Source organism: Eleutherodactylus coqui, chromosome 9 (genome assembly GCF_035609145.1).
Source record: "Eleutherodactylus coqui strain aEleCoq1 chromosome 9, aEleCoq1.hap1, whole genome shotgun sequence".
In the NCBI taxonomy this organism is placed as follows: Eukaryota; Metazoa; Chordata; class Amphibia; order Anura; family Eleutherodactylidae; genus Eleutherodactylus; species Eleutherodactylus coqui.
In genome coordinates, this window is record NC_089845.1 from 11882716 (window position 1) to 11901932 (window position 19217).

Below are 19217 nucleotides of genomic sequence, written 5' to 3' on the forward strand. Positions count from 1 at the left end.
TCCTCTCCGCCCCTCTGCACTATTTGCAATGGGGAGAGGCGGGGCGAAGGCGGGGCTAAGTTCAGAGAATTAGCCCCACCCCTGCTCCACCTCCTTTAATTGCAAATAGTGCAGAGGGGCGGAGAGGAGGCAGAGAGGGGGCGGGAGCTCAGTTCCTGCTCCTGGCTCTTCCATCCTCCACCCCCTGCAGATGAGGAGGACGTATATCGGCTCGGCGTGAAAACTGAGCCGATATACGTTCGTGGGAATGCAGCCTTAAACAGGATTTTACATAAATGCCACCACTCCTTCTTTCTGCTTTTTGCCATTCTTTCTGAACAGACTGTAACCCTGTAAGTTCACCGCCCAGTCACAGTTTTCATCCAACCAGGTCTCTGGTACTCCCACTATATCGTAGTTTTCCTCAAATATTATTACTTCTAGTTCATCTGCCTTATTGGTCAGACTTCTAGCATTGGTTACCATGCAGTTCAGACGTTTTTGGTGATTTTTTTTTAAATTTTAGCTGTATTCCTATTAACTATAGACAGTCACAATTAAACTAAACTAACAACACATAAACAAATGTAACATTCGTTCACAGTTCAGAGAGAAAAGGAAAGGCGGGTTGCACATCTGCACAGGGATTCCACTGTCGTCCTCTGTACAGGGGAATCCCCATGGCTAAACAGTCTTATCTCTGGACGGAACCAAACTACGCCGAGTGGATGCCATTGACTACAATGGTGTATACCCACTTTCTGCCCAGCTGCCCAGCTTTTGGATGAAAGAAAAAGCGCTGCATGTAGCGCTTTTTCGTTCAGCAATTTCTGCCAGATCTGCAGCAGAACCTCCAGCCAGAGGTTCCCTCTAAGGGCTTATTTACACTAGCATATACCAGTCAGCGTTTTCATGGCCGTCTGATTTATGCTTCTATCTGAGCAGTCCCCCCCCCCTTCCCTCCCCCTCATTGGCTCTCTGCTTTTCTCCTCCCCTCCGAGCGATTTGCAATGGGGATGGGTGGGATGGGGCGGAGCTAAGTTCCTGCCTCCTCCCCACCCCTTGTTTATAGCCAGCAATGGCAGTGGGCTGGACAGAGCGGAGCTTAGCTCTGCTCTTGCCCCACCCCCTCCCATTGCAAACACAGGAGTGGAGGAGAGAGGCAGAGAGTCGGTAAGGGAGTGGGAAGGGGGGAACTGCTTAGATGGAAGCGTATGTTGGCTGGCCATGAAAACGCTGGCTGATATACACTCGTGTAAATATGCCCTAACTTAGATAATAAACAGACCACATTTTATTAGTAGTCCGTGCAGAAATCCAGGTGATTACAAAATGATCTCCCTTTTCTTGTAACTGCATAGTGCTAACAAGCCAAGCAATAAGGACTTAAGGCTAATGGTCACATTAACAGACTTTCATAGAATTGTTTGTTTGTGACTAGTGGTTCATTAAAAAATGCCTGTGAAAGCTAATGCTTACTTGTTAGGTGCCAACTGCTGTCGCCGGCACTATTCTATCTGGGGTCTCTGAAGTATTACATGATCACGCTGACCGCAGCATCTCTTGGCTACTTACTATGAACTTTAAAATGGTAACTACAATCACAATTATAAGCTCAAGCTTTTGTAGCTTCCTAAAAAAAATCACATCAAAGACATTGGGAAAAAGTTCCCAATTTTCACAGATTTTCCAGGAATTTACAGACAGCTGACAATTCTGGCAACAGCTCCAAAAAGCTACTACAATGTAGAAACCAATCTGTAGTAGCAAAACCAGGGAGCACAAGGCTTCTGCAGCATACAATAAGACAAAATAGACATTATGTAGAGAGGCGCACATTGATGGAGCTATCTTTAGTAACAATGCCTGCAAGTCCCCTTCAGAGAATTCAGCAAAGTACTTCCAGCTCCTCCTCTGCATCTGATATTCTAACTTTAGTCATCTTTGCCTGCATATAAAGTGCTATTGTCTTGTCACATTGTGTTTAGTTGCTCATTTGTCTGTATTGTTACTTGTTACAAAATCTCTAACGATGCATCATTTCTGGCTTTCAGTTAATAGGCTGCATTATTGGTCGACAAGGCAGCAAAATCAATGAAATCAGGCAAATGTCTGGTGCACAGATCAAGATTGCAAATGCATCAGAAGGCAATGGAGAAAGACAGGTCACAATCACTGGATCTCCTGCAAACATCAGCTTAGCACAATACCTTATTAATGCCAGGTAAGTTCACATGTTCCCAGTTTTCAAATTTTCTTTTTCAGTTTTAAGATTTTTTAAGTTTCAAGATTTTTTAAAGAAACCAGCTTAGTTGAAGATGGTTAAAACATTGAGGTTCAAAACAAATAATCTGTGTTTTAAAACTGTATTGTGCAGTCCAGCGGGCTCTACAAACCGTAAAACATTGAGCAGAATATTTAATTATATTTTATAGCATGATAACATATTATATACTGGATTTTACTACACTATAAGGCTACATTCACACTAGCATATTTTCGACTGGTCCAGTTTTATTAAAAATGGAAATGAGAAGTGAAATGGAAAGCATCTGTAAGCTTTCCTTTTTTCAGCATTTAAGTGATGGTTGTTCTTCAATGAATGTGGCTCAGTGGTTAGCACTGTTGCCTTGCAGTGCTGGGATCCTAAATCCAAATCTCATCAAAGGCAACATCAACTTTGAAAAGCTACATACAGCCATCACCCTTGGTCAGATTTGAACCTCTAACTCCAGCACTGCTGTGGCAGCGGTGCTAATGACTGAGCTACCATGCCTCAGAAAAGTAATCACAATGCGGACATACAACTTCCAGGCAAATGTTGATAGTCAGACATGAACCTAGAATCCCAGGGTTACAAAATGTGGTGGCTCAGTCATTAGCGCTGCTGCCCTTCAGTGCTGGAGTTGTAGGTTAATATCTGACCAAAGGTGATCGCTGTATGGAATTTTTTAAGTTGATGGTGTCCTTGATGAGATTTAAACCTTGGACCCCAGCACAGCAAGGCAACAGTGCTAACCACTGAGCCACATTCATTGAAGAGCCACTGATGCAGAAAACGGATTCAAACTGAAGACCTTCCACTTCAATACATTGAAAACAAGAACACCGTGATATCATGCTAGATCCTAACTCATCTAATTCATTCTAATGTTTGAATTTACCACAAAGCTCAGTATTTTACAAGTATGTTTGCAGATTCTGCGTTATCTAATGAAAGGATACAAAATCAGAACGCAATACAAATTTAATTTGTACACTGAAAATTATATTCCCAATTTATTATAAAAATCAGTTCTTGCAGAGAATACATTTAGCTGTACTACTAGCAGAGCAGCTCTGGGGAAAGTGGCAGCACTAGGAAGCATGTGATGTTCACTTACATCAATCTATTTACTAGTAACCCCTTGACATGCAACTGGATTTTCAGGGATCAAAAAAATCTATAATATTCCAACGTCATTTTTCAATGGGTGGAAGTTGAAACAACAATAAATTATCTTTAGAAGACATTAAACAACCTATTTTTCTCTATGAACTTTTAGTACCCAGTTCATTGGTTACTCGATTGGCGATATGAAAATACAATATTTATTTTGTATCTATCTCCCCATCTCATATCTATCTATCTATCTATCTCATATCTATCTATCTATCTATCTCACATCTATCTATCTATCTATCTCACATCTATCTATGTATCTCACATCTATCTATGTATCTCACATCTATCTATGTATCTCACATCTATCTATCTATCTATCTCCCTATCTCATATCTATCTATTTCATATTTATCCATCTATCTATCTATCTATCTATCTATCTATCTATCTATCTATCTATCTATCTATCTATCTATCTATCTATCTATCTAATATCTATCTCACATCTATCTATCTCAAATCTATCTATCTCATATCTATCTATCTCATATCTATGCTAGTTTTATATATGTAAGATCAAAAATGTATATATGTATATTTTAAGCTCTACGTGTAAAAAATCAGATATAGGATTAATATGTATAAGGAAATCACATATTTCAATGATCTCCGAGAGACATTCACATTTATCTTTACATTGTCCTTGAGCTTAATGAGTGCTGTCCTCAGCACTCCCAGTCACCCATGCTTTCTGATCAGATGTCCATCAGCTTCCCTCATGGGTCCAGGATCTGGCCTCAGCAACAGATCCTGGTATCTTGTAAGATGGATCACTCACTTCAACTTATGCCCCTTTTACACGGGCTGACAGTCCTTTAAATGACTGCTCAAGTGCTGACGTCACCGCTAAGGTCATCAACACTCGTGCAGTGTTTACATTGAAAGCCTTCTTGCTGGATCGCTGGCTTCTCGCTTAGCGCTTCACCTTCTACGTGGAGCATGAGACACCAGTGATATTTTTTATGCTGAAAGTCAGTGATAACGACAAGTGAAGGAATACTGAGTAATTTCTTTCACATTTACACTGAACAATTATCACTCAAATTAGTTTGTTTGGACAAATTTTGATAGATAATCGTTGCGTGTAAATGGGCCTTTACTCCATTCAGCTCCTCCCCCAGCCACATGGTCTTTGTCTCTTTACAACCTCTCCTCTGCTGAACAGTTAAGTTAGGCATAATTGACAGACCTAAACAAAAGGGGAAGGCAGGTTCATTAATCTCCTGATGCACTGCATTCCTAACTGACTTTGGCATTTGGTACACGACTTGTTGAATCGGAGGGATACCCTGTGTGTCCTCATAATGTTGAGTTAGCGTTGTTTATTAAGTCCTATGCCACCCCCACACACTATAAGTTGTTCTGGCTCAGGTCAGTCTGCCAGGGCTATTGACTGAGTTAGGATTTTTTCTACATGGGTCGATAAATCATACAGAATCCCAAATAAATGATTATCATTCAGTGTAAACGCTTGTCCTGATTGAATAATAAATGAGAATTTGTTCGCTTCTCGTTCGGCGTTCAAATTTTACATGCAGAAAACGGAACGAGGGATAAATCCGTTTGAACAGGCCGTCATTTACTTATGAATGACTGCTTGCTTACTGTGAATGGAGGCGGGTGGGCCTGGAATAATTCTCGGCCGCTTCACCTGCATTTACTAGTGCTGATGGTTCCTGTGTAAAAATGCAGGAATGATTACTGCTGGGACAACCTGTCGTCATCCGCACCCGATAAGATGTCCCAAGTAAAAGGGCCTGATAGAGGAAGAGGGGTTGTAGCATGGTCAGGGCTTAGGTCCACACAATGCTATAACCCCTCTCTCTCTATCATGTGCCTAGACAGAAGTGAGGACAATATAGTATCATAGCGTGAAGGATGGGCACACAGAGTCCAATAGATGGAGGGAAACAAAGTCAACCTAATAACAAATCCACAATAAAAATAAAAGAACATCATGCATCTTCACTACTTCTCCCATCTTCCAAAACCGATACAGACAGGTAACCTGAACAGCTTGCTGGTTGAGTACATGTAGTGATCAAAGAGTTTGATTCATCCTGCCTGGAGAAACCATCAGCATTTTGATGTTGGTTCCTCGTTCGATATTGTATAGTAAAAATGTACAGCTGAAGGTCCAGGCTCCATCGCAATACTAATCTTTATTTAAATTGTGCCTACATATTCCGCAGCACTTCATAAATAAAGGGAAACATACACAAAATGAGTCATAAGATACAGTATTAAATTGATGCAGAGCCTGAACAATAGCGGTGAGGGCTTACAGACTATAAGGAGGTATACACATAGGATACTATACGTATATACATAACGCTGTGTGAGTCAATAACCAGCCGTGTTTATGCGTAAACAGGTAAAAAATAGAATCGGGTGCGTGGGGATGCAGTGGGAAGAAGGGGGTCAGGTTTCCAAGGGAGAGTGTATAGCAGGGTGGATGAAGTATTGTGCATTCTCTTCTGAGAATCTATTTAGCAAGGCGAGTGGGTTGTGGTTTGGCTTTTTAAAATCCCACACTACAGCCTGGCATTTATTTTCAATGGTTGCGTATGTTACCTCTCGGCCCAACAGTTTCTGGCTAAGATACACAATAGGGTGCTCAGCCTCGGCAGCATTTACTTGGCTGAGTACAGCTCCCAGTCCATTTGTGGAGGCATCTGTCTGCACAATGAATCTTCTGCCCGTTGTCTGAAGCAGCAAAGATGGGTGAGCAAACAAGGATCTCCTTCAGCAGGTTAAAAGCTTGGTCATAGCCTGGGGTCCAGGTCACCACTCTGGGCATGGTGTTCTTGGTAAGGTCTGTTAGAGGCTTTACCAGAGTGCAAAAATGAGAGAAACATTTTCTGTAATAACTGGTAATGCCCCAAAAGACCCTAACTTGTGTCTTTGTGAGTTGATTGGGGCAATCTCTAATAGCCTGTATTTTAGCAGGTTCTGGTCGTAGCCTCCCACACACTATTCTATGCCCCATGTATTGCATCTCGCCCACGCCTATTTAGCATTTATCTGGTCCAATTATGAGGCCAGCTTCCTGAATCTTATCTAGTAAAACCTTATTTGTTGCAGTTAGTCCTCCCACGTATCACTAAAGATATTAATATCATCTAAGTAGACACAGGCAAAGTCTCCACCTCCCTGAAGTAGCTGGTCCACCATTCACTGGATGATTGTGGGAGTATTCTTCAGGCGAAAAGGCATGTAATGGAACTCAAATTGGCCAAAGTAGTTATAAAAACCCATGTTTCTCTTTTTTTCCTTTTGTCAAGGTGATCTGCTAGTAACCCTTGCTGAGATCCAATATGGTGACACAGCGAGCCCCAGGTAGTTGATCTAGAAGTTCATCAATGTGGGGCATGGTGTGATTGTCTAGGTATCTATAATCCACACAAAACCTAGTACCCCTATCCTTCTTGGGTACAGCACTACTGGAGAAGCCCATGGACCGAGAGAGGCCTAAATGACCTCCAGCTCCGACATCTCCTCAATCTCCTGATGCACTGCATTTCTAACTGACTTTGGCATTTGGTACACAGCTTGTTGAATAGGAGGGATACCCTGTGTGTCCTCATAATGTTGAGTTAGCGTCGTTCATCCAGGTCAAAAAGAGAAAGCAGCCATCTGTGGGTGAAGCATTTCACATACTCTTTTTCTTTTCTGAATCCAGGTGGTTCTTCAGAGGAACTTGTTATAAAGTGGCTGGAATTCAGGTTGCCTCCATAAGATAGTGAGTCTTTCTGAGCCTCTTTTGAGGCAAGTTGGCACATTGCTACCACAGGTGTAGTAAGGGTATGATGCTCCCTAATCATCTTCACATCAGCAGTCTATTGCTTGAGCCCCTGCTCGTCCAATGCGAGAAAGTAATTAATATTGTTGAGTTTATGGAGAACTCTGAAGGACCCCTCCCAGGTGCTCTGTAGCCTATTTTGTGGATGGGGATGAGCAATCATTAAGATTTTTTATCTTTCTGTACAATTCCAATAGTGTGCTCTGTGATCATACCATGTCTTCTATCGGGTCTGGGCCATCTGAATGTGCTTTTGAGCACAGCTGGCTATTCAGGTCAGAGTTTCCCATAACTTCAATGCATAGGACAATGGGGATTCCTTTATCCTCAACTTGCCCCTCCCAATATAACTGTACCAGTATCAAAGGTCCTCAGACCTTCCTGCCATACAGTAGTTCAAAGGGGAAGACCCCCATAAACACCTAGGGGACTGACTGCATGGTATGCAAAGAGGAGATGGGATAGGTACTTCTCAAAGTCAGGATCTGTCTCAGTAAAGGCTCTTAGCATATTCTTCATTATGCCATTGAATCGCTCACAGTTTATTAGTTTGAGGATAAGGCAGTGTAGTCCAGATGACCCGTACTCCACAGGTGCACCTGAGACATTGGAGCAGTTCTGACATAAATTGGGTACCTTGGTAAGACAAGAATCTTGCTTAGAAATCCTACTGGTAACTAAGTCATCGGCTACCATGGCTGCAGAGATGCTCAACAAGGCCACAGCTTCTAGGTCTCGAGTGGTGTAATTCACTACAGTGAGGATGTATTGCTTCCCGGACTTGCTAGACCTAGCCAGAGGCTCAATGGTATCCAAAGCCACTCTGTGAAAGGGTTCTATGATAGGCAGAGGTTTTAATGGTGCTTTTCGGCAGTCTCCTGGTCTCCCTCTACACTTACATATGTCACAAGTTCAGCAGAAATAAGCCACTACTTGAGAAATCCCTGGACAGTATTAAACCTGTGTCAGCTGTCTATATGTGCATGTCTTCCCTTAAAGCTCAGCCATGGGAATGTCATGGGCAAGGTGCAATAGGGGAACCTTGTATTTCTGAGGAACCAAAACCTCTTTGCAATAAGTCCATGGTTTATCTATGGAGATGGCTCCATTGACACGATGGTCTTCTTTCAGCCTAACATACTATGTTGCCTACATACTATGTTACTGTGTTATGATATAAGAGCCCATTTTCCCTAATGATTCTCTCCTCACTTTACCCTACCTGTCCCACCTTGGTTCAGGCTCTGAAACTGGCTAGCATAAGGTCAATCTCCATCACTTCCCGAAACTGTGCCTTATAGCATATTATACCACAACTAGCCCCAAGTTCAGAGTCACACATCAATCTTGAAGCTGATTCTGATAGTTTGTATCCAGGGACCAGTGTTGGTATTTTCCTGTCTCCTCACCATACCCACAACTTGTTACTGTAGGTCTCCCACATAATTTCTTAGGAGAATATCTGCAGGCATGTCCCTCAACATGCCAACCATGTTTTGTCTGGCGCAAAGCTATAGTGCAGTTCCTCACTTGCTTTTGGAATATTCCTCCTTTAGCCTTCAGTTAATTCAATAGTTATTCTTGGTCCCCGCTCCATAGCCTCTGGTCAAATAACCCAGGGTGTCAGCTATGGTAAAAAATGCCCCAGAGTCGTAAAATCCCACAACTGCTTGGCCATCAAGCAAGACTTCTTGCAAGTTCTTGCTTTGGGGATCAGGGTGAGGTATAGATGTGGTCTGAATGCCATATACCCCTGGTGGTGGAGCAGTCAAATCAAAGTCATTTGTAAAGTCATCTGGATGTGGCATTAACTTTTCCTCTCCTGGAGTCACTTTTAAATAATGGACAGGCTACCTCGTGGCAGAGCGACTTTCCCACAATCTACATGGGCAGCTAGCTCACAGATGCCCATGCTGTCCACATATACAATGTGTGTTCTACTATTTTTCCTCCCAGTCACATTCTTGGAGAGAGGGCAGCTGCAGTTTGATGTTCAAGTCTAGGTAGAGGACCTGGTGGTCAAAGTTGTGGGTAAACAGTAGGGGTAAACCAGTGGTTGTGGAGCATTGGAAGTCCTATGTCCAGCCTCAATAGTTTCCTCCAGTGTGGCTTGATTGTGAAAATGCCATAATCCAAAACTGCAGCTTGCTGTACTGTCGCTAGTTTCCTCTCTCACACTATTGTATGATCTCCGTGGTGCATTTGGCAAAAAAATGTTCTTTTAAGAAGGCTTGCAGAACCTTATGCACAGAGAAGGACCTTTCCCCATCCAGCCACCACGCACAAGCTTGGTTAATCTTGTATGCATACATCTTGAAAGAACCTTCTTCACTACAAGACAAAGAATAGAATTAGAACCTGTAGGTCGCTGCAGTAACTGCTAGAGATGAGCGAGCACCAAAATGCTCGGGTGCTCGTTACTCGAGAGGACATTTTCGCGATGCTCGAGGGTTCGTTTCGAGTAACGAACCCCATTGAAGTCAATGGGCGACTCGAGCATTTTTGTATATCGCCGATGCTCGCTAAGGTTTTCATTTGTGAAAATCTGGGCAATTCAAGAAAGTGATGGGAACAACACAGCAACAGATAGGGCAGCCGAGGGGCTACATTTTGGGCTGCATCTCAAGTTCCCAGGTCCCACTATTAAGCCACAATAGCGGCAAGAGTGCCCCCCCCTCCCAACAATTTTTACTTCTGAAAAGCCCTCATTAGCAAGGCATACCATAGCTAAGCACCACACTACCTGCAACTAAGCACAATCACTGCCTGCATGACACTTCGCTGCCACTTCTCCTGGGTTACATGCTGCCCAACCCCCGCCCCCCCCCCCCGCACGACCCAGTGTCCACAGCGCACACCAAAGTGTCCCTGCGCAGCCTTCAGCTGCCCTCATGCCACACCACCCTCATGTCTCTTTATAAGTGCGTCTGCCATGAGGAGGAACCGCAGGCACACACTGCAGAGGGTTGGCAGGGCCAGGCAGCGACCCTCTTTAAAAGGGGCGGGGCGATAGCCCATAATGCTGTACAGAAGCAATGAGAAAACCAATCTTGTGCCACCTCCATCAGGAGCTGCACACGTGGGCATAGCAATGGGGAACCCATGTGCCACACACTATTCATTCTGTCAAGGTGTCTGCATGCCCCAGTCAGACTGGGTTTTTTTATAAATAGTCACAGGCAGGTACAACTCCGTAATGGGAATTCCGTGTGCACCCACAGCATGGGTGGCTCCCTGGAACTCACCGGCTGTACATAAATAAATCCCATTGCAGTGCCCAGCACAGCTGAGGTAGCGTCAGGTTTAATGCAGGTGGGCTTCAGCCCACACTGCATGCCCCAGTCAGACTGGGGTTCTTTAGAAGTGGACACATGCTGTTACAACTTAGTGTGGACCGACAGCATGGGTGGGTCCCAGGAAGCCACCGGCGGTACATAAATATATCCCATTGCATTGCCCATCACAGCTGAGGTAACGTACGATTAAATGCAGGTGGTCTTCAGCCCTCACTGCATGCCCCAGTCTGACTGGGGTTATTAATACATAGACACTGGCAGGTACAAATCCCTAATGTGAAGTCCCTGTGGACCCACAGCATGGGTGGCTCCCTGGAACCCACCGGCGGTACATAAATAAATCCCATTGCATTGCCCATCACAGCTGAGATAACGTCAGGTTTAATGCAGGTGGACTTCAGCCCACACTGCATGCCCCAGTCAGACTGGGGTTCTTTAGAAGTGGACACATGCTGTTACAACTTAGTGTGGACCGACAGCATGGGTGGGTCCCAGGAAGCCACCGGCGGTACATAAATATATCCCATTGCATTGCCCATCACAGCTGAGGTAACGTACGATTAAATGCAGGTGGTCTTCAGCCCTCACTGCATGCCCCAGTCTGACTGGGGTTATTAATACATAGACACTGGCAGGTACAAATCCCTAATGTGAAGTCCCTGTGGACCCACAGCATGGGTGGCTCCCTGGAACCCACCGGCGGTACATAAATAAATCCCATTGCATTGCCCATCACAGCTGAGATAACGTCAGGTTTAATGCAGGTGGACTTCGGCCCACACTGCATGCCCCAGTCAGACTGGGGTTCTTTAGAAGTGGACACATGCAGTTACAACTCCGTGTGGACTGACAGCATGGGTGGCTCCCTGGAACCCACCAGCGGTACATAAATAAATCCCATTGCATTGTCCATCACAGCTGAGATAACGTCAGGTTTAATGCAGGTGGACTTCGGCCCACACTGCATGCCCCAGTCAGACTGGGGTTCTTTAGAAGTGGACACATGCAGTTACAACTTCGTGTGGACCGACAGCATGGGTGGCTCCCTGGAACCCACCAGCGGTACATAAATAAATCCAATTGCATTGCCCATCACAGCTGAGATAACGTCAGGTTTAATGCAGGTGGACTTCGGCCCACACTGCATGCCCCAGTCAGACTGGGGTTCTTTAGAAGTGGACACATGCAGTTACAACTCCGTGTGGACTGACAGCATGGGTGGCTTCCTGGAACCCACCGGCGGTACATAAATAAATCCCATTGCATTGCCCATCACAGCTGAGGTAACGTCAGGTTTAATGCAGGTGCGCTTCGGCCCACACTGCATGCCCCAGTCAGACTGGGGTTCTTTAGAAGTGGACACATGCAGTTACAACTCCGTGTGGACCGACAGCAGGGGTGCGTCCCAGGAAGCCACCGGCAGTACATAAATATATCCCATTGCATTGACCATCACAGCTGAGGTAACGTAAGGTTTAATGCAGGTGGGCTTCGGCCCACACTGCATGCCCCAGTCAGACTGGGGTTCTTCAGAAGTGGACACATGCAGTTACAACTCCGTGTGGACCGACAGTATGGGTGGGTCCCAGGAAGCCACCGGCGGAACATAAATATATCCCATTGCATTGCCCATCACAGCTGAGGTAGCGTCAGCTTTAATGCAGGTGGGCTAAAAATTACTAGGATTACAATGTAGGCGAGGGCCCAAAAAAATTGGTGTACCAACAGTACAAATGTACCTCAGAAAAATTGCCCATGCCCAACCAAGAGGGCAGGTGAAACCCATTAATCGCTTTGGTTAGTGTGGCTTAATTTGTAACTAGGCCTGTAGGCAGCCCAGTTAAAATAAAAATTGGTTCAGGTGCAAGTTTCAACGCTTTATTGAATTGAGAATTGAAACGTATAAACATTGTTTACAAAAGTTATATGACTGAGCCTTGTGGGCCTAAGAAAAATTGCCCGTTTGGCGTGAGTACGTGAGGTTTCAGGAGGAGGAGCAGGAGGAGGAGGATGAATATAATACACAGATTGATAAAAGGTCCCCGCTTTTTAAGGTGATAGAGAACGATGCTTCCATCCGCGGGTGCAGCCTACGTATTGTTTAGGTATCGCTGCTGTCCACTGGTGGAGAAGAGAACTCTGGGGAAATCCAGGCTTTGTTCATCTTTATGATTGTAAGCCTGTCAGCGCTGTCGGTTGACAGGCGGGTACGCTTATCCGTGATTATTCCCCCAGCCGAACTAAACACCCTCTCTGACAAGACGCTAGCCGCAGGACAAGCAAGCACCTCCAGGGCATAGAGCACGAGTTCAGGCCACGTGTCCAGCTTCGACACCCAGTAGTTGTAGGGGGCAGAGGCGTCACGGAGGACGGTCGTGCGATCGGCTACGTACTCCCTCACCATCCTTTTACAGTGCTCCCGCCGACTCAGCCTTGACTGGGGAGCGGTGACACAGTCTTGCTGGGGAGCCAGAAAGCTGGCAAAGGCCGTGGATAGTGTTCCCCTGGCTGTGCTGTACATGCTGCCTGATCTCCGCGCCTCCCCTGCTACCTGGCCCTCGGAACTGCGCCTTCTGCCATCAGCGCTGTCGGATGGGAATTTTACCATCAGTTTGTCCGCCAGGGTCCTGTGGTATAGCATCACTCTCGAACCCCTTTCCTCTTCGGCTATGAGAGTGGAAACGTTCTCCTTATACCGTGGGTCGAGCAGTGTGTACACCCAGTAATCCGTAGTGGCCAGAATGCGTGTAACGCGAGGGTCGTGAGAAAGGCATCCTAACATGAAGTCAGCCATGTGTGCCAGGGTACCTGTATGCAACACATGGCTGTTCTCACTAGGAAGATTACTTTCAGGATCCTCCTCCTTCTCCTCCTCCTCCTCAGGCCATACACATTGAAAGGATGACAGGCAAGCAGCATGGGTACCCTCAGCAGTGGGCCAAGCTGTCTCTTCCCCCTCCTCCTCCTCCTCAACACGCTGAGATATAGACATGAGGGTGCTTTGACTATACAGCGACATACTGTCTTCCCCCGCCTCTGTTTCCGAGCGCAAAGCGTCTGCCTTTATGCTTTGCAGGGAACTTCTCAAGAGGCATAGCAGAGGAATGGTGACGCTAATGATTGCAGCATCGCCGCTCACCATCTGGGTAGACTCATCAAAGTTTCCAAGGACCTGGCAGATGTCTGCCAACCAGGCCCACTCTTCTGTAAAGAATTGAGGAGGCTGACTCCCACTACGCCGCCCATGTTGGAGTTGGTATTCCACTATAGCTCTACGCTGCTCATAGAGCCTGGCCAACATGTGGAGCGTAGACTTCCACTGTGTGGGCATGTCGCACGGCAGTCGTTGCACTGGCAGATTAAACCGATGTTGCAGGGTGCACAGGGTGGCGGCGTCCATCTTGGACTTGCGGAAATGTGCGCTGAGCCGGCGCACCTTTCTGAGCAGGTCTGACAAGCGTGGGTAGCTTTTCAGAAAGCGCTGAACCACCAAATTAAAGACGTGGGCCAGGCATGGCACGTGCGTGAGACTGCCGAGCTGCAGAGCCGCCACCAGGTTACGGCCGTTGTCACACACGACCATGCCCGGTTGGAGGCTCAGCGGCGAAAGCCAGCGGTTGGTCTGCTATGTCAGACCCTGCAGCAGTTCGGGGGCCGTGTGCCTCTTCTCTCCTAAGCTGAGTAATTTCAGCACGGCCTGCTGACGCTTGCCCACCGCTGTGCTGCCACGCCGCGTGACACCGACTGCTGGCGACGTGCTGCTGCTGACACATCTTCATTGCGAGACAGAGGTTGCATAGGAGGAGGAGGAGGAGGAGGAGGGTGGTTTAGTGGAGGAAGCATACACCGCCGCAGATACCAGCACCGAGCTGGGGCCCGCAATTCTGGGGGTGGGTAGGACGTGAGCGGTCCCAGGCTCTGACTCTGTCCCAGCCTCCACTAAATTCACCCAATGTGCCGTCAAGGAGATATAGTGGCCCTGCCCGCCTGTGCTTGTCCACGTGTCTCTTGTTAAGTGGACCTTGGCAGTAACCGCGTTGGTGAGGGCGCGTACAATGTTGCGGGAGACGTGGTCGTGCAGGGCTGGGACAGCACATCGGGAAAAGTAGTGGCGACTGGGAACCGAGTAGCACAGGGCTGCTGCCGCCATCATGTTTTTGAAAGCCTCCGTTTCCACAAGCCTATACGGCAGCATCTCCAGGCTGATCAATTTGGCTATGTGCACGTTTAATGCTTCAGCGTGCGGGTGCGTGGCTGCGTACTTGCGCTTGCGCTCAAACACTTGCGCTAGCGACGGCTGGACGCTGCGCTGAGAGCCATTGCTGGATTGGGCCGAGGACAGCGGAGGTGAGGGTGTGGGTGCAGGCCGGGAGACGGTAGTGCCTGTGTCCTGAGAGGGGGGCTGGATCTCAGTGGCAGGTTGGGGCATAGGGGGAGAGGCAGTGGTGCACACCGGAGGCGGTGAACGGCCTTCGTCCCACCTTGTGGGGTGCTTGGCCATCATATGTCTGCGCATGCTGGTGGTGGTGAGGCTGGTGGTGGTGGCTCCACGGCTGATCTTGGCGCGACAAACCTTGCACACCACAGTTCATCGGTCGTCTGCACTCTCAGTGAAAAACTGCCAGACCTTTGAGCACCTCGGCCTCTGCAGGGTGGCATGGCGCGAGGGGGCGCTTTGGGAAACAGTTGGTGGATTATTCAGTCTGGCCCTGCCTCTACCCCTGGCCACCGCACTGCCTCTTCCAACCTGCCCTGCTGCTGCACTTGCCTCCCCCTCTGAAGACCTGTCCTCAGTAGGCTTAGCAAACCAGGTGGGGTCAGTCACCTCATCGTCCAGCTGCTCTTCCTCTGAATCCTCTGTGCGCTCCTCCCTCGGACTTACTGCAATTACTACTACCTGAGTGATAGACAACTGTGTCTCATCGTCATCGTCCTCCTCACCCACTGAAAGCTCTTGAGACAGTTGCTGGAAGTCCCCAGCCTCATCCCCCGGACCCCGGGAACTTTCCAAAGGTTGGGCATCGGTCACGACAAACTCCTCCGGTGGGAGAGGAACCATTGCTGCCCATTCTGGGCAGGGTCCCGAGAACAGTTCCTGGGAGTCAGCCTGCTCCTCAGAATGTGTCATTGTAATGGAGTGAGGAGGCTGGGAGGAAGGAGGGGCAGCAGCCAGAGGATTCAGAGTTGCAGCAGTGGACGGCGTAGAACTCTGGGTGGTCGATAGATTGCTGGAGGCACTTTCTGCCATCCACGACAGGACCTGCTCACATTGCTCATTTTCTAATAAAGGTCTACCGCGTGGACCCATTAATTGTGAGATGATTCTGGGGACGCCAGAAACGTGCCTCTCTCCTAATCCCGCAGCAGTCGGCTGCGATACACCTGGATCAGGAGCTCGGCCTGTGCCCACACCCTGACTTGGGCCTCCGCGTCCTCGCCCGCGTCCACGTCCTCTAGGCCTACCCCTACCCCTCAGCATGGTGTATTACGAGTAGAGCAGAAACAGAACGCTGTAATTAAATGTGCCGCTTATTGGCCTGTGGTTGGATGCTGACTTTGCTTACGGAACGCACAGCAGAGCCAGGAAACAATTTTGCGCACACCAGTAGTGAGACGTAGGTGCGTATCACTGAGCTAGTGGAATTCACAGCTCAGAAGCAGTCAAGTGGCGAAAGGCCAGTAGTAGGCCTTAAGTATTTTGCTTCTATTTTTTTAAATGCTGAGCTGATATAGCAGACAGATACTGTAGGCAGCGTATAATATTATGTATACTGTTTCCCTCTGCCGGGATGACGGCGGTGATGTAACGGAGACAGCAGAGGCAGGAAACAATTTTGCGCAAGCCTGCTGTAACGCTTAGCTGCGTATTAATTAGGACTACTACCCCCAGCAGACAGATAGTGTAGGCAGCGTATAATATTATATATACTGTTTCCCTCTGCCGGGATGACGGCGGTGATGTAACGGAGACAGCAGAGCCAGGAAACAATTTTGCGCAAGCCTGCTGTAACGCTTAGCTGCGTATTAATTAGGACTACTACCCCCAGCAGACACGCAGTAAACTGTACACGGTCACAGGCAGCCCAAATATAGTATTTTTCCCCAATTTTTTTGAAAAAGCCCACTGCCTATATAGCCTGTATATCTCTTTCCCTGCCTCACCAGTACTGGCCCTGTACTCTGTGCAATGACTGCAGACTGAGGATGCAATGCTCTGCACGCCCGATATACAAAAAAAAAAAAAATTGTGCAACACTGCTAAAAGCAGCCTCAACAGTACTGCACACGGTCAGATGTGGCCCTAAGAAGGACCGTTGGGGTTCTTCAAGCCTAAAATAACTCCTAACGCTCTCCCTATAGCAGCAGCAGCAGCACTGTCCCTGATCTCTGTCAGAATGCATCTGTGGCGAGCCGCGGGCGGGGCAGATTTAAATACTCGGGTGACACCTGATCTCCCCAGCCACTCACTGCAGGGGGGTGGTATAGGGCTAGAACATCACAGGAGGAAGTTGTAATGCCTTCCATGTCTTTCTATTGGCCAGAAAAGCGCGCAAATGTCTCAGAGATGAAAGTGAAAGTAACTCGAACATCGTGTGGTGCTCATCTCGCGTAACGAGCATCTCGAGCACCCTAATACTCGAACGAGTATCAAGCTTGGACGAGTACGCTCGCTCATCTCTAGTTACTGCATAATTCTGCAGTACAGTTTAACGGTATCATACTCTTCATTTCACCCAGGGCCCATGGTTTGGTGTGCCTCCACAGCTTTGCCTTCTAGAAGCCCCATTAGATGTCCGACTCACTCTGTTTCAGGTACTTCCATTAATTGACATTGATGTTCCAAGTTTTGGAAGAATTCCTCAATGTCCCCTGAAGCTTCAATAAAGGGCTTAAAATCTTTGTGCGGCACTCTTGGGTGTTGGGCTTAATATTTGGCTGTGGTTACTTGTAGCCACAACTCTTTTGTGAGATGTGCAAGCCACCACACTCCTATCAACTAATGTTACTATTGGTCCCAGCAGTACCACTCAAACAAAATAAGTTATGACATTCAAATACATTTCAACATATTGTGTGCTGATAGATCATTCTCACGGGGAGTGTTCATGAGGTAACTTCAGACAGAAAAAGAGAAGGATATTAGCAGACATGCTCAGTAGGGTCTTGCCACATGATAATGCCACATTTGGTTCAAACTGGTTTTCTTTTAAAGTGCAAAGAATAATATGTTTCTGTTGAGTCTTCTCTGGTCCAATCTGCTAACTCAATTATTATAATGCCAGTCTTTGTGTTTTCTTCTCTTTTGAAGATTCTTTGCTGCTTTCATGTGCCGATAAGAGTCTGGTTTTCCTGTTTATGTAAACAATACATTGCTTTCTCATTGTATATAGGGGGTGCTAGCTGACATAAGCAGATTGAAACTGAAATACAAGCCTAATTATAAAGGAACGTTTCTGTCTTCTTCCACACAACCATGTCAAAATCCTTTTTGTGCGCTTTTTCATTCTCCTGGATAGTCTCTTCCTGCCTATACAATGTTCTGGGGGGCTTTAATAATATACTCAGGACCCTATCACCTTTGCCTTGAGGACTACTTCCGCAAGGACGTATGCTGGTTTCACCACCATTATCCTGTCTCGTACATTCTCCTTTCCTATTGCTAGGTCATATCCAGGGCAAGGAAAATACATCACACCACATTACAGTCTTCAACAGTATTTTGGGTAGACTGTTCTTAAAATATTTATCTCGCTTACAACATTTCAGCAACCCAATTTATGCATAGATTAAATAAAATAGGCACACATTGAATACAACAGCATAAAGAAATACAGATAATTACTATACTACATATAATTCTCATGAAATGCTGGAGCAAGGACCTGCTAACCGTGAGCCAAAAAGTCTGTCAAATCACCCCTGATCCTTATGTTGCCTGAGGTTTTGCATGATTTTTTTAATATCTTGGCTATTTTTATGTATTGATTTCGAATTATCCGTCAAATTAAGGCAACCACCGGGAGGTGGATTTTAGCCCCTTACTGACGGCCCCATTGCCTTTTTACGTCATAGCTAAGTGGGCTTTAATCCTCAGGACTACAAAAACATGCTTGCTCTGAGAATTAAAGCCACGCGAGCTGAGGGCATGACAGCTCCCTGCTGATGGCTGACAGAGGTAGCCAACAACCTAGAGCTGTCATGGGTAGCCGCAGGAAGCCTGACTGGTCATGCAATCTACGCTATCCAATGGATAGTAGCGTTCGCATGAAAGTAAATAAAAAGTGAAACAAGTTAGAGTTTCAGCTCCACTCATGGATTGGATCCTCTGCAATAATCTCGTCTGAAAAGGACTTTCCGAGTCTTCTGCACATACGCACCTAAGGAAAAACGGCGACTTATGCGCAGCAGACCAGATCGTCACAGGGATTTTGAAATCTCCTGTTTTCCAGCTACTTTCAGGCAAGAGATGTCACTGGGGACCATGGTAACCGATCTCCGGGCCCGTGATTGCCACTATCCAATGGATAGCGGCGATCACGGAAAAGTTTAAAAAAGTGAAAGATAAAAAAGTGAGTTTAAAAAGTAAAGAAAAGTTAAAGTTTCAGCTTCCCTCACAAATCAAATCTGTGAGGGGAGCTGAAAATACTAACCTCCATCCTCCGCAATATCTCACGGCAATCTGGACCTGCCGTAG

General features: G+C 46.7%; 1 protein-coding gene across 7 annotated transcripts in view; it reads left to right on the forward strand.

Moving 5' to 3' along the window:
* LOC136578925 (poly(rC)-binding protein 3-like) overlaps positions 1 to 19217 on the forward strand; it is a 645331-nt gene that overhangs the window by 501647 nt on the left and 124467 nt on the right. For all 7 annotated transcript variants that reach the window (XM_066579119.1, XM_066579121.1, XM_066579120.1 and 4 more), the window contains exon 13: positions 2034 to 2203. In XM_066579119.1, the coding sequence (XP_066435216.1) occupies positions 2034 to 2203 (170 nt within the window). The remainder of the gene's footprint in view (positions 1 to 2033; positions 2204 to 19217) is intronic.